The sequence below is a fragment of the Malus domestica genome, chromosome 06, assembly GCF_042453785.1.
Source record: "Malus domestica chromosome 06, GDT2T_hap1".
Lineage (NCBI taxonomy): Eukaryota > Viridiplantae > Streptophyta > Magnoliopsida > Rosales > Rosaceae > Malus > Malus domestica.
The window spans coordinates 27,846,661-27,860,687 of record NC_091666.1 but is presented as its reverse complement, the minus strand read 5'-3'; the positions used below and the strand labels follow the sequence as shown (position 1 = coordinate 27,860,687).

Here is a 14,027-nt window from a genome sequence, read left to right as displayed (position 1 = left end):
ATATAGAATACTTAGAGTTAACGGAAGAGTTAATGCAACATCGTACACAATAACTTTTTAGAATTTATATAACCAACCTCTTGTAGTGGAATGAAGTTATGGATAATATTAGAAAGACCAAATTTTTTAAACAAAATGATGCGGTTGTTGATGATTGTATTATTATTTAAGCGTTGATTAACGTGCTTATCTTCTATTGGTTTGTTGACACATCATTTGATTTACAAATTTTTAATTTAAAATTTTTATCTTCCTAACATTACTTTTTGTTAATGTAACTTTGAATAAAAGATAAAAAGTTGATCTGATTTAATATTCTGAACGCACTAGGAAAATATGGGGAAGACACTTGGGCACTAACCTAGCGTGGCATCCAAACCATCCCCCACTTTTATCTTTTTACTTCACGAAAGCAAATTATTACAATTCCGGGATTCCCTGACCTTCCCGAAAGCGCCTAAAGTCAAAGTAGCGCTACACCATGGCCTTTCATTCTGACGCACAATCTAACGGTCAATATAAATCAATTAAGTCTCTGATTACCAGGGCGACCGAATCTAACGATCCATCACGCAGGCGCTGCATTGAGCATCAGAAACCGCCACCGTAGCATGCTAGTAACCGGCTATTCCGGTCTCCCATTGGCCCGCCCCTATATATAAAAGCCTATATATAAAAGCTACCGCAACTCTTTGGTGTCACTCACTCCACACTTCCGCTCACTCTCTCTCATCTTTTTTACTCAAAAGTTTTTATCCAATCTGCTCCCATGGGTAAACAGTTTGATAATATTTTCATTCTCTCTATTTTTTTTGGTGTATTTTTATTCGATTTAATTTCTACGCGACCATTGATTTAATCTGAAAATTTTCTTCTGTTGCAGGGAAGATAAAGGTCGGAATCAATGGTATTTTCAATTTTCCCGCGTTTTTTTTTCTCGTATATATGAATTGTTGCAGATTCGATCAATTTTTATTTATTTATGGATTTTCAACTATTTTTCGGAAATTAGGATTTGGAAGGATCGGAAGGTTGGTCGCTAGAATTGCTCTGCAGAGAGAGGATATCGAACTCGTCGCCATTAACGACCCCTTCATCACCGGCGACTACATGGTTTAGTTTTTTTCATTTCGGTTGTACTTTTTAAATACAACGAAATAAGTTAAAGAACTGGTTACGAACTCGTAGTTTAGACTTCCTACTTACTAAATCATCGTATCAAGCGGCTCCCTTTCTTTTGTATTTATATTTTGTATTCTGTGCTTTTCTTGGAGTGATCGTGATCGTCAAAATATATTTGGTCGGAGTTCTAAGCCGTCGGATTAGTTGACTAAGCATGGTTACTGTTTTTTTTTTGGGTGTGTGGCAGGTGTACATGTTCAACTACGACACCGTCCACGGCCGCTGGAAGCATAACGATGTGAAGCTGAAGGACGCAAACACCCTTCTCTTTGGTGACAAGCCCGTCTCCATTTTTGCTGTCAGGTATATTATACAATTCCCGCTTAAAAATAGTATAGTTTTGTATGAAATTCAGTAAGAGAATTTTTTTGAACGTGTGATTATGTTGTTATGTATGCAATGCAAAATGTTTAGGGACCCGGTGGAGATCCCGTGGTCCGGGAGCGGGGCTGAGTACATCGTTGAGTCGACCGGTGTTTTCACCGACAAGGAAAAGGCTGCTGCCCATCTGAAGGTTGGCAAATTACATTCAGTTTTTGAACTTTGCTTGAATGCTTATGTTTTGTGACTTATATCCATAACCTGTAATATCATTTGTTAGTTTCGAAATTTTGTGTAATTTGGTAGTATATATATCTTATGTACAGAATTTCATTGATAGGATATGTTATGTTTTGCTGCATATTAATATCAAAATTTTGGTTTGTTACTGGGTGTTTATGGTGAGGTAACATGTAAATTCCTCTCGTTAATGACGAGATTTTGCTTTTTCCAATTGAGTTTTGAAGTTTGGAGTTTCTGATGCTAGAAATTGGTTTTTTACCGGTTGGTTATGGCGGGATAACATGTAATTCTCTGTTTTATGTCCCTTTTTACTATTGGATTAGTATGGAGTTGGTTTATGCTAGAATTCGTTTGTTTGTTTATTAAGATTGCTTTTCCCTATCTGATTTGAAGGGTTATCTTGCATTTCATCTGCTATTTTCTGAAGTTTTTGGTTTCGAGTGAATGTGGTGTGGTCATTTCTTGATTGCTTAACGGAGTTTCTTTGTTCTACTATCAGGGTGGAGCTAAGAAAGTTATCATCTCAGCCCCCAGCAAAGATGCTCCTATGTTCGTTGTCGGTGTCAATGAGAAGGACTACATGAAAGATCTTGATATTGTTTCCAATGCTAGTTGCACGACCAACTGCCTTGCCTCCCTTGCGAAGGTTTATATCTCTCTGATTTTATATGTTTTTGTTTCTCAAAGGCAATAAATTGATGGAAAAATTTGATGTCTTACGGTGATTATGTTTAATTTTGTAGGTTATTCATGATAGATTCGGTATTGTGGAGGGTCTGATGACCACAGTTCACTCCATTACTGGTGGGTTCTTGGTCAGAGTTTGCTTTGCAATTATTCTGCTTTTTCGGTTTTGTTTCGTATGTTCATTTCGCTTTTTCTGTTACCATGATTCAGCCACCCAGAAAACTGTTGATGGACCTTCTTCGAAGGATTGGAGAGGTGGAAGGGCAGCTTCATTCAACATCATTCCCAGCAGTACTGGAGCTGCAAAGGTAAAAACAGATATTTAACCTCTATGATGTTATAGTTCGGTTGTGAGCACTTTTTTCTCTTTCGAGTGTTTGTAATTTACTTGCGAGCATGAAAACTAATTATGTATTTTGGTTTGTGAAGGCTGTTGGTAAAGTGCTGCCAGACCTGAACGGAAAATTGACGGGAATGGCATTCCGTGTTCCTACTGTCGATGTCTCGGTGGTTGACCTTACAGTGAGGCTGGCAAAAGCAGCTACTTATGATGAAGTAAAAGCTGCTATCAAGTAAGGGAACAGAAGAGTTTTCTTGCTATAATATTTTAGAAAATACTACCAAACCATGTCTATATAACGTTATCTGATTGATGTTCTTTTCTCTTTCGTTTTTATTTGATGCTCCACAGGGAGGAGTCTGAGGGGAAACTGAAGGGAATCCTGGGTTACACCGAAGATGACGTGGTCTCCACCGACTTTGTGGGCGACAGCAGGTACACAATGATAAACTTTGTACTTTGAATTTCTGTCTGAAATTGTGGATATGGAATGGACCGAAGTTTGGTGCGCGGTCTGTTCTATAAGATACAGAAAAAAAAGGATCGATTTCTAATGGTGATTGAGAAAAGAAGGCTTTGTTTTGAAGATTGAACCTCCGTCTTTTCGCACCTGTCTGCTGCTGGTAGCGGCAATGTACTCAATCTGATGTTTTCATCTTGATGGTGCAGGTCAAGTATTTTTGACGCAAAAGCCGGAATTGCTTTGAACGATAACTTCATCAAGTTGATCTCGTGGTATGACAACGAGTGGGGATATAGGTAATAAACACCGCCTTCGTGTTATAACTTATACGCCACGGCCTTACTCTAGAACATCATCTTACTCAGTTCTGTAGTGGTTATATGTGTTGGTAATCTTTCTCATTTTGTTTGCTTAATTTGATGATTTTGTAGCTGCCGTGTGGTCGATCTGATTTCCTACATCGCATCTGTTGATCTTGCTTAAGGCAACGAGACGAAGACTTGCCGATTTAGGCGCATCGGTGTACGTTTCCCTTCATGTTAGTAAGTAAAATGCAGTGTGCAAAAATAAATCATGTATCCCCAAAGTAGTGGTAGCTTATTTAGGTTGAGTGTCATGGGGGTGATGAATTTTGCCCCAAGTTTTTAAGTTTTGTGTTGGACGTGAGATTGTTCTGTGCCTTGTTATGTTCTTCACTTTATATTTGCTTTGGTTCAGACGTTTCATGTTTTACAACTCTCATGGCTCATTTATTAAGACATTTCATATTTTATAACTTGGGAATTCAATTTCTGCCAAATTGTAGGGAATTCAAGTCTTTCAAATTTTGGAGTTCAGATTTTAAAATTTGCATGGGCCCTATTAAACTTTTGATTTCCCAGTATTTGAATAACAATGAAGTATTCTATAATCAGAATTCAATTACGTTTTTTATTCTGATTACTCTGATGCAAACGCGTAGTCAATCACTCCCCCTTCTTATTATTCAGTAGGACCGTCACTTTCCGGGCCGGCAAGTCCTTGAAAACTTTCTAGGCAGGGAAAACTGTTTGAATTCGTCATAAAATTTATTAGAACGACGTTTACTTCGAATGGGAATGTGGATTAAGAATCCGATTCTTGAGCTAGGTTCTTGCGTTTATCAACATAAAAGAATCCGAAAATTTGTAATTTGCAATGAAGAATCAGATTCATTAAGGGGAGTGTTTGATCCTCTAACCACTTTTCCATTCCTTTTTCAATTCTTTGACTTTCCCCATTGCGAGTGGGAAATTATGTCATAATAAATTTTGGTTTTTCTGGAATTTTAAGTTTTGGATTATAAATTTGTGTGTGTAAACACATGAGAAGTCAAAAATTAGAATAATTCCTCATATTTTAATTTAGTAAACATTTCGTACTAAACACTGGCGGAGCCAAGTACAAGGCTCCCTTAGGCTATAACATAGGGAGAGTTTTGGATCTTTAAGCTTAAAAATATTAATCTTTGGGCTATTTTAGGAATTTTAATTGTCATATTCTACTTAGCAAATGAAAATTTGGATCTTAAAGCTGCTTTTAAGGAAAATAAGAGCAAATAAATGTTAAATAAACTAATCACTTTAATATAGTAGTAGTAAATTAAAACTTCCATACCACAATTGGTTCCTTATTTTATTTACTTGAAAGTTTTGAAAGCTAGAAGTCTAGAAACATAGTATAAATTTCTTACTTCAAATTATTACTTTCAGGTTTACTATTATATAAATTTATGTAGGCAACAAAAGATTAAAAAATTAATTCGTATAATAATTTTAGCTTAGCTCACCCACTGAATAATTCCTGGTTACGCCATTAGTATTAAAAGCAATTTTTACTTACATTGATAGAGACAAGCAAAGGAAGTAGAAATTTCAGAAATAGGAGAATAAGGAAAGAGAGTTGAATCCACCATTCTTCCTATTTGATTACAAATTTTAAGATAGAACTCGCTTATTTTCGTATTATAATAGGTGGATTGAGATTTTCTCTGGATCTCACATTTCGAAATCGACTGAGTAATTCAAATTGTTCAATTTAGATCACACGGTTCCCATTAACTCAGTGTATGAGCCTCGAGTATGAAATTCAGAGATGCTCTCAATCCATGACGATTCTCTTTCCCATATCAAGCTAAGTAAATAGGTCATGAGGTTGGAAAATTAAAAGATTCCAACAAACATAAATAAATAAAGATTTTGTAACTAAAGTCAAGTATATACACATTTGATGAATGAAGTAAGATTCTCTCTCCTCTTATTATCATCCCTTTTATCCCGAAAAGAGATCCTCTCTGGATCCCTTCCACCTAATCCTCCTCATCAAACAATCCGGACCCTTGAAATTTGATCCAACGGCTAAAGTTATTATAACTTTTAGAGTGGGCCTGTGTTTGTAGCCATTTGATCAAATTTCAAGGCCCCATATTGTTTAATAAGGAGAATTAGGTGATTTTCCTTCCGTCCCCTCCTCTCACACTATTCTTTTTGTCTTATTTTTTATATAAAAAATTCAAAACAAGATGTAAACGTGGCGTAATTGCAACTGTTTAAATAAGAAATGATGGAAGGAGAGAGAGATGAGAGAGAATCATACTCTTGACGAATTCACGCACAAATTGACAAGTGGAACAATGTGCCAAAACAGTATATCCAAAAATAAATAATAAAAATAAAACAAAAAGCCCGCCGAGAAAATAATAAAAGATTGGAAATTAATGTCCGTCCGGCCCAATCCACGTGAGTCCTTAAACCCAAAGTACTCCGTCATTCAAATTCTCCCCAATTGTCGATCTATCCGCCCATCTTCCCCCCCCTAAACCTCTCTCTCAGTGACATCACTTTCTCAGCTACCTCGTGAGCTCTCTGTCCCCCCTCTCTCTCTCTCTCTACAATCTGCATCCGTCGTTTTCTTTGACAATCTTCAAATTGCTTACCTTCAAACCCTAACACTTCACCTTCCATATGTGAATTTATCAAATTTGTAAAATGTGATTAAACATTTGCTTTCTTTGTTTTGTTCGATTCGTATCGGGAATGGCGACCTCGGCGTTCAAATCAACGACGAAGCGGACGCCGATCGGAGCACCCACGGCTCCGGCGGAAGACTCCGCTTCGTCGAATCGGAGGTCGTCTCACCGGCGCTCCCGGAGCCTGAGCTGCTTCTCTCGCGGGTTGCCGGAGCGGAAGCCGGCGGGAGACGATTACGATGAAACACCGGTTCCCAGCAGAGGGAGGTTTGTCAACACGGTCAGAGGCTCGGGATTCCCGGAGATCAGCCTCGATGACCTCGCCGTCGAGCTATTTAACTCCTCCGCCGACCGAGGCCGCTCGGTTGTGCGGAGCTCCGAAGCTACTCCTGCTGCCAGTGCCTTTCAGAGACGAGGCAGGTCGGTCTCGAGGCACGGTCCGAGAGTTGGTGGTGGTGATGTGAGGGGCAGTGCTGGTAATAATTCAGCTCGAGGAAGGGTAGTTTCTGAAAGTAAGGGTAATTCGAGCCGAAGGCGATCGGTTTCGGTTGCTCGGTATCAGATGAGCGATTCTGAGGTTAGAACTTATGTCCTTATGCTTTTCGTTTCCCGTTGAATTTTGATTTATTTGATTTAATGCACATTGTAAAATGTTTAGATAATATTGCTTTATGGGCTTGTTTTTTAAACTACTGCAAATTTGAATCAAAACAACAAAACGACAATTACAATGTGTAATTAAAGATGGTTTAGACAGTATAATGCCATTGAACAAGTATCGTAATTGAAGGAATTGATATAATGATCATCTTAAATTGTTAAAATTAACCGATTCTTGTTAGCATAGTCAGATTAGTGTAACTATACTCTCATTTATTTGTGGTTTATTTGTTGTATTTTTAATGACAGAGTGATCTAGATCATACCCACAATCGCAGTACCGCTAAGTCGAGGAACTGCATTAGTGGAAACAACCAGACACCCTTGTCCCGTAAGTCAACTGATTCAAATTTTAGACCGGGATTGAGGAGATCTCTCAGCCAGAAAGATTTTAAGTGCCATGATGGTTGCTCTGTAAGTCTTACTTTCTTTAACTTTTGGTATTTTCATTTTAAGTGAACTATGCTTTGAGACGTTTTGTTTGGACCTTTCAGAGCCAGTCTTCGGTCCTAACAGATGATGACGGGAGGGATGCTTATTCCAACAAAAATGGAGTGGAGAAGACTATTCGAGCTGTGTATTCAGAGAAGAAGGTTTACTTTTGAACAATTATCTAATGATAACCACCCCAGTGTATTTCTTTTGTATTAGTTCTTTATGTTATGATGACGACCTCAGTGTTGTAGTTGGTTTATAGTAGTCGTTTATTTATTACTTTTTGTCACCCTTTAGGTAGAGCACCCTGCTGGTACTGATGTTAAAAACGGATTTTATTAAGTAATGCGGAAAGAACTTAGATATGCTGTGGAGGAGATCCGGACAGAACTTGAACTAGTCCATATTTAGCGTTCTTTATATCGATGTTGACATTTGTTTCATCCCTGTTTGATTTTAGAGTTTTCTCTTCCTGTGTTATGCTTCCTAACCTTGGTTCTATATTATCTTATTTAGGCAAGTGAGAAAACTAAATCCACTGTTTCAGCACCTGGTGATTTACGTTCTAACAGGAAAGATGTACTTCAGGCTGTTTCTTCGATCAGGAAGAATTACTCCTCCAAATTGGAACAGGTATTAACGTTACCATAAAGGCTAAGTCTAGTTAAGTAAGAATATGGCCTCGATTGTATGTATATAATGGGCAGATTATTATCGGTTTTTATTGAAGTTGTTAACTTTGGGTGCCAAACTGCCATGTTAATATTTATTATTCTGGGCGAGAATGTTGAATGCAACTACTGTGCATCATATGTCATTTAAAAGAAGTTTGGCTACTAGTACTAACGATGATATTTTTCTTTTTTCCATGTATTGACAGTCAGAAAAACGAAAACAAGATTTATTAGCTGAAATAGTACAGGAGGAACAACATAGTAGGGAGCTCTCTAAGATTGTCAAAGAATTGCTTCCCGAGCCAAAGAACATTGTTGCCGCAGACAGACCATCAAGAACCAGAAGGGTACCATTCTGTCTGAAACACACTGCACATTTACATGTTACTGTGTCTTTCTTCAGATTTATTGTCTTTGTTTTACTTTGTTATTTACCTACACGTTTGCAGAGGAGTAACGACAGAGGTAGAGTGTCTAAGCGACTGACTGAGGAGGCAGAGAGATACATTGAGGACTTCATTTCAAATGTGGAAGACACGGATATATCATCAATTGATGGGGAAAGGAGCGATACAAGTTCAAGCATAGGAGGAATAACAAAGCACGAATCTTATCAGAGTCCAGCTTTGTCTACTCCTCTTCCTGTTGCGATGGATGGAGTTGCACTACCTTGGTTGCAGTGGGAGACTAGTAACGATGCTACTCCTATAGGATGCAAGAAGAAGAACGAACCACAGGTAATAACTGATTAGCTCATCTTGGGATTATAAGTTCTAGCATATGGACAGTATTGAAATGCAGCCTTATCTGTCAAATCCGTTTCGACTAATATTGGGATGGTTCATGATGTTCTGTTCTTATCATTTCAATTTTCAGGGAGTGATAAATCTGCAAGATCGAAGTAATCAATCTGCTAGCAGCCATGGAAGCTGGAGCCCTGGAATAATCAACGCCCTGTCAATTAACATGGAAGATACAGGCAGTAAAGTGGGAGGATATAGAAGCTACGAGTGCCACTCACGCCTCAGTGGGTCAAATGGTTCCTGCTTTGACATGGATGAGTATCTCCATCTTAAGAACAATGATGATTTTCTCATCGAAGGGTTGAAACAACAACAGAGAATTAGTTCTGGCGGTCTCCTGCTATGTAATCGGATGCTTTTTTAGCGCAATTTGTCTCTCAGGTTGCTTTCACTCCATTGTAAACCACAGTGATACTTTGTATAGATTTTTCGTTTTCTGCAGTCAAGTGTTTTTAGCTTTGGATTTGTTACAAATATTATGAACCGTCGTCCACGTGATTAGTGTATGCATCTTCCAAGCACGCTTAAAGCACGTGAACGGCTGTCCAAATTAAACGAAACTCCAGCGGTTGACAACTCTGATTCCTGAATCGGTGACTAATGTGAGATGTACATTTGCAACTGACTCAGTTTTGTTACGAACGTTAAGAACAATTGTCCACGCGTTTGATGCATGCAGTTTCTACATACAGTAAACGCGTGGATGATTGTTGAAACAGAATCTCCGCGGTTGGTGTATGCAGCTTCTGCATACAGTTACATCGCGTGGCTGTCCAAACCGAATCTCCGACGGTTGACGACCGTAAATTCCTGAATAAATAGCTAATGCGCGGGGAATCATGCATTTCATCTTTTAAAATTGTTTCGACATCCATTCCATTCCCTCCTCACTCTCTCTCCTCTCGTTCTCTCTCCCTTGACCCTTCCTACTTAGACTTGATCCTTTTGGGAAGATCTTTGCCTTCGATCAAGCATCAAATCTAGAGCAGATTGCACGAGCTCTCGACACCTGTCCCAAGACAATCAGGATCGTAGATTCTGGGAGGGAAATTTTAGATACACAATGACTCGTTGAATAAAGATACGCTCCGGATTCCACAGCCGTTTTTTTCGAAAAAAAATTCTGAAAATTTTCCGCTCTGTTTCTTGCAGTGAAAAATCAAGAGGGTAAATCAGGTTTTTTCAATCGGACGGCTGAAATTCATTCAATCAGAATATTAGTTAATTAGCACCACTGTACACAATTTCAATTTAATTAGGAAACAAGCTCCAAGTAATCAGTCACGTAATTGGACTGGATTAGTGACCTAATTATTTGTTATTCCATCCGGAAAAGGAGATTTGTGGATTAATATTTATGATTTTTTGCTGTCACTGAGCTTTTTCTGTGACAAAAAAAAAGATGGGAGGAAGTGGAGAAATTAGAGAGGAGAAGCAGCAGAAGGAGGTGCAAGATATCAACGACTGGCTGCCGATCACGAAATCACGGAACGCGACATGGTGGTATTCGGCATTCCACAATGTCACTGCCATGGTTGGTGCTGGTGTTCTTGGCCTCCCCTATGCCATGTCTCACCTTGGATGGTAAGTAACCTATACATACATACATACATACATACATACATACATACATACATACATGCATATATATATATACATGCATATATATATATACATGCATATATATATATATATATACATACATATATATATATATACATACATACATACATATATATATGTATATATATGTGTGTATATATATATATATATATATATATATATATATAGTTTCATTACTTTCTCACCATCTCTACGAGAAAATAACATATATGATCAATGTTTGTATGTTTTGTGTTTGCGACATTGTTTTAAGGCTAAAAGTGAGCCCTTATAGGGGTTTTTTTTGTTGTTATACAAACAAGGGCGGAGTTAAGATTTTTTGAAAGGGTGTGGTAGCTAAGTTTTTCAAGGGTGGCTCGTTGGTTGCTAATATGAATTCTGGGAGACATATCAAGGGAAAATCTTAAAGATATTATGAAATATAGAGTTAGAATCAAATCTGAGTGTTTTAATCAAGGGATGAGAAATGCTAAGGAGATTGGTGGCAAAGAGTCTCCTTAGCATTTCTCTAAAGGGATAATTTTCTTTTATTCTAAACTACATCTATCGACAAAAAAGGAAATTCGGCTCAAGTGCAAAGAGGCGAGCACATTGCCTTACCAATTGGATTAACCCACTAGCTTATTTGGGTGAACTTCATTCAAAAGATATAATTTTTATTTTCCTGGAATAGCTACGTACCTGGGCTATAGCCTCTTGTAGACAAACTATACAATCCCTGAGTTGCATTGATGAATGCTCTTAACCGCTTAATCTCGTGTTCAGAAAAAAAAAAACGTAATATTAACACAGAGAGAGGACACCCCATCTATTAAGTTTTTATGTGTTTCTTGTACTAGGGGCCCTGGAGTTGCAGTGCTGGTTCTCTCATGGATAATTACACTCTACACCTTATGGCAGATGGTAGAAATGCATGAAATTGTACCAGGCAAGAGGTTTGATAGGTACCATGAGTTAGGGCAACATGCCTTTGGGGAAAAGCTTGGGCTTTACATTGTGGTGCCCCAGCAACTGATGGTGGAACTTGGAACTTGCATAGTTTATATGATTACAGGTGGCAATTCCTTGAAGAAGATTCACAGTACTGTGTGTCGTGACTGTAAGCCTATCAAAACCAGCTACTTCATCATGATCTTTGCATCTGTTCACTTTGTTCTCTCCCACCTCCCTAGCCTCAATTCCATTGCTAGTGTTTCTCTTGCTGCTGCTGTCATGTCATTGAGGTATGTATATATATTTCTTTCTTTTTTTTTATAATTTTTTTAGGGATCTGCTGTTTGCACTCAGGAAAGGTTTACCCCCTCTCTTCCTCTTTGTAAAGAGTAAGAGTAGTGCAGAATGACGTTTTTGAACTGCTAATAACAATTCGGTTTTTGAAAAGATATATGCAACTCCATCTGCTTGACGAATCATATTGGCAAGAAAAACTTACATGAACGTGTTCTTGTAACCCCTCTCTATCTCTTGATGAAACCCTGTGATAGGGAGGTTCTTCTTCATACTGAAACCGTGTCAAGGATTGGATTGGAGTGAATAACTCAGGATAAAATGGATGACAACTCCCAAACCTTCCAAGTTGATGGTGGACGATGGATTAGTCATGAAGAAAACCTATCCCTCCCTTCTATCATCTCATTCTTTAGGGGCTTGGAAGGGATAAGTTTTGTTCATGATTGATCCATATTCTAACTTGGACAAATTCTGGAAGTTAGCATCTGTTTCTTCTTTCAGTATACATCTAATCCAGTGAGTTAACCATTCCATTCCAATTTGGAATGCTAATTTGGATTCGGTTAAAAATCAAGAAACTTCTCTTAATCCATTTAGCGTAAAACTAAAAAGGTTCAAATTCCGTTTGCTTACAAATTAATCTGCAGAATTCGGTTAGTCGATGTCGTTTTTAACTGTGACTCCTTGTCCAATTCAACAGCTACTCTACCATTGCTTGGGGAGCTTCTCTGCACAAAGGGGTGGAGCCACAAGTGCAGTATGGTCCCAGGGCTTCAACCCCTGCAGGGAATACGTTCAACTTCTTTAGTGCTTTGGGAGACGTAGCTTTTGCTTTTGCTGGCCACAATGTGGTTTTGGAGATTCAAGCAACTATTCCTTCCACGCCTGAAAAGCCGTCCAAAAAACCAATGTGGAAGGGGGTCGTTCTTGCTTACATTGTGGTCGCAATGTGCTATTTCCCCGTCGCTCTCATCGGATACTGGGTGTTTGGAAACCACGTCGAGGATAATATCCTCATATCGTTGGAGAAGCCTGCCTGGCTTATTGTTCTTGCGAATTGCTTTGTTGTTGTTCATGTCATTGGAAGTTATCAGGTACACTACTACTTTAAATTATGATCTGCATAAAAAATCTGATGAGTTGGTGTTCTTTCTTGCATAACAAGTTGCGTCAATGCATATATGTAGGTCTACGCAATGCCGGTGTTTGACATGGCGGAATTATTTCTGTTGAAGAAGATGAAATTCAAGCCATCTTTGGTCCTTCGCTTCGTAACACGAAATGTGATTGTTGGTAAGTAGCATTTTCCTGCTCGTTTATTTAATCTTAAACCTGTAATGACTTCATACATAAGTCCTTACATTGTAAGAGATGTGATCAACAATGTAAATAATATCGATACTCATGTTTGCGGATGCAGCATTCACCTTGTTCGTTGGAATTACATTCCCGTTCTTTGGTGGGCTTCTTGGTTTCTTCGGAGGATTTGCATTTGCTCCTACAACATACTATGTAAGGAATCATTGCCCAAGCCTCCAATAACTCTCTATTCCCACGTAAATTAAAACGTCTGAACTTTCTTCTTTCGATCATTTTGCAGCTCCCTTGCATCATGTGGCTTATCATCTACAAACCAAAGAAGTTTGGTCTTTCTTGGTTTGCAAATTGGGTAAGCTTGGCTCCCAAGAAAGCGAACTTTTTTTTTCTTCACATTCTTTCGTTTTTAAAACTAACAATTTTGTGCTGCTTGTTGCAATGACAGTTCTGCATCATAGTTGGAGTGTCACTGATGCTTTTAGCTCCGATCGGGGCATTAAGGAACCTCATACTTCAAGCGAAGAACTTCAAATTCTACTCTTGAATATCTGCAGCGTGAGATTGAGTTCGAGTTTACACAACAAATAGTATTATTATTATTTTTTTTGGTAATCAACAAATTGTTTAATTATAACTTTCTTTTATACTATTAGGACCTGCTTATTGCTTTGTATAATTTAGCATCTGTTCATAGCTTGTTTGATGGATATACAATTCAATTTCAGACCCTCCCTTGTTGTTAATGGGAAACGTTTCAACAACATTGCCTTGAGCTCTATCATTCATATTATTTTTTCGATTCAATCTAATTCCTTATTTGAAAAGAAAATTAAACCTAATTGTACAACAAACCTCAATTAGGACCCATTTATGCGAGAGATGTGATCAACTTGCTACATTTAACTCTTATACGATAGGTTCAGAATAAGTGTTTTGGCATTTTCGACTCAACAAACTCGTGCAATCTCTCTCTCACAAAATTAACCATGAAGGAAGCTAGATTCAAGGCCAAGTCCCTCGCGGGACCAGGATCTTCGCTTCGGGGTGAGACCGGTACTCCTCT

The 14,027-nt window shown here is 38.3% G+C and overlaps 3 protein-coding genes across 3 annotated transcripts; all 3 read left to right on the top strand.

Moving 5' to 3' along the window:
* The first annotated feature begins 689 nt into the window (after positions 1–689).
* Positions 690–4,011, top strand: LOC114825363 (glyceraldehyde-3-phosphate dehydrogenase, cytosolic-like). The gene is made up of 12 exons (XM_070823680.1): positions 690–773; positions 884–907; positions 1,013–1,113; positions 1,370–1,485; positions 1,597–1,696; positions 2,246–2,392; positions 2,490–2,550; positions 2,644–2,741; positions 2,863–3,005; positions 3,125–3,208; positions 3,443–3,532; positions 3,668–4,011. Exons 1-12 carry the CDS (start codon positions 770–772, stop codon positions 3,717–3,719), a joined length of 1,020 nt encoding a protein of 339 aa, XP_070679781.1. The 5' UTR covers positions 690–769; the 3' UTR covers positions 3,720–4,011.
* A 1,935-nt stretch (positions 4,012–5,946) lies between these two features.
* On the top strand, positions 5,947–9,235 carry LOC114825362 (uncharacterized). Its single transcript, XM_029103842.2, has 7 exons — positions 5,947–6,799; positions 7,132–7,296; positions 7,377–7,475; positions 7,834–7,950; positions 8,198–8,338; positions 8,441–8,728; positions 8,868–9,235. The coding sequence occupies exons 1-7, from the start codon at positions 6,290–6,292 to the stop codon at positions 9,156–9,158; spliced, it is 1,611 nt and encodes a 536-aa protein (XP_028959675.2). The 5' UTR covers positions 5,947–6,289; the 3' UTR covers positions 9,159–9,235.
* A 980-nt stretch (positions 9,236–10,215) lies between these two features.
* On the top strand, positions 10,216–13,565 carry LOC103455144 (lysine histidine transporter 1-like). Its single transcript, XM_070823059.1, has 7 exons — positions 10,216–10,378; positions 11,257–11,640; positions 12,348–12,741; positions 12,835–12,940; positions 13,068–13,159; positions 13,248–13,316; positions 13,410–13,565. The coding sequence occupies exons 1-7, from the start codon at positions 10,326–10,328 to the stop codon at positions 13,506–13,508; spliced, it is 1,197 nt and encodes a 398-aa protein (XP_070679160.1). The 5' UTR covers positions 10,216–10,325; the 3' UTR covers positions 13,509–13,565.
* The last annotated feature ends 462 nt before the right edge of the window (positions 13,566–14,027 follow it).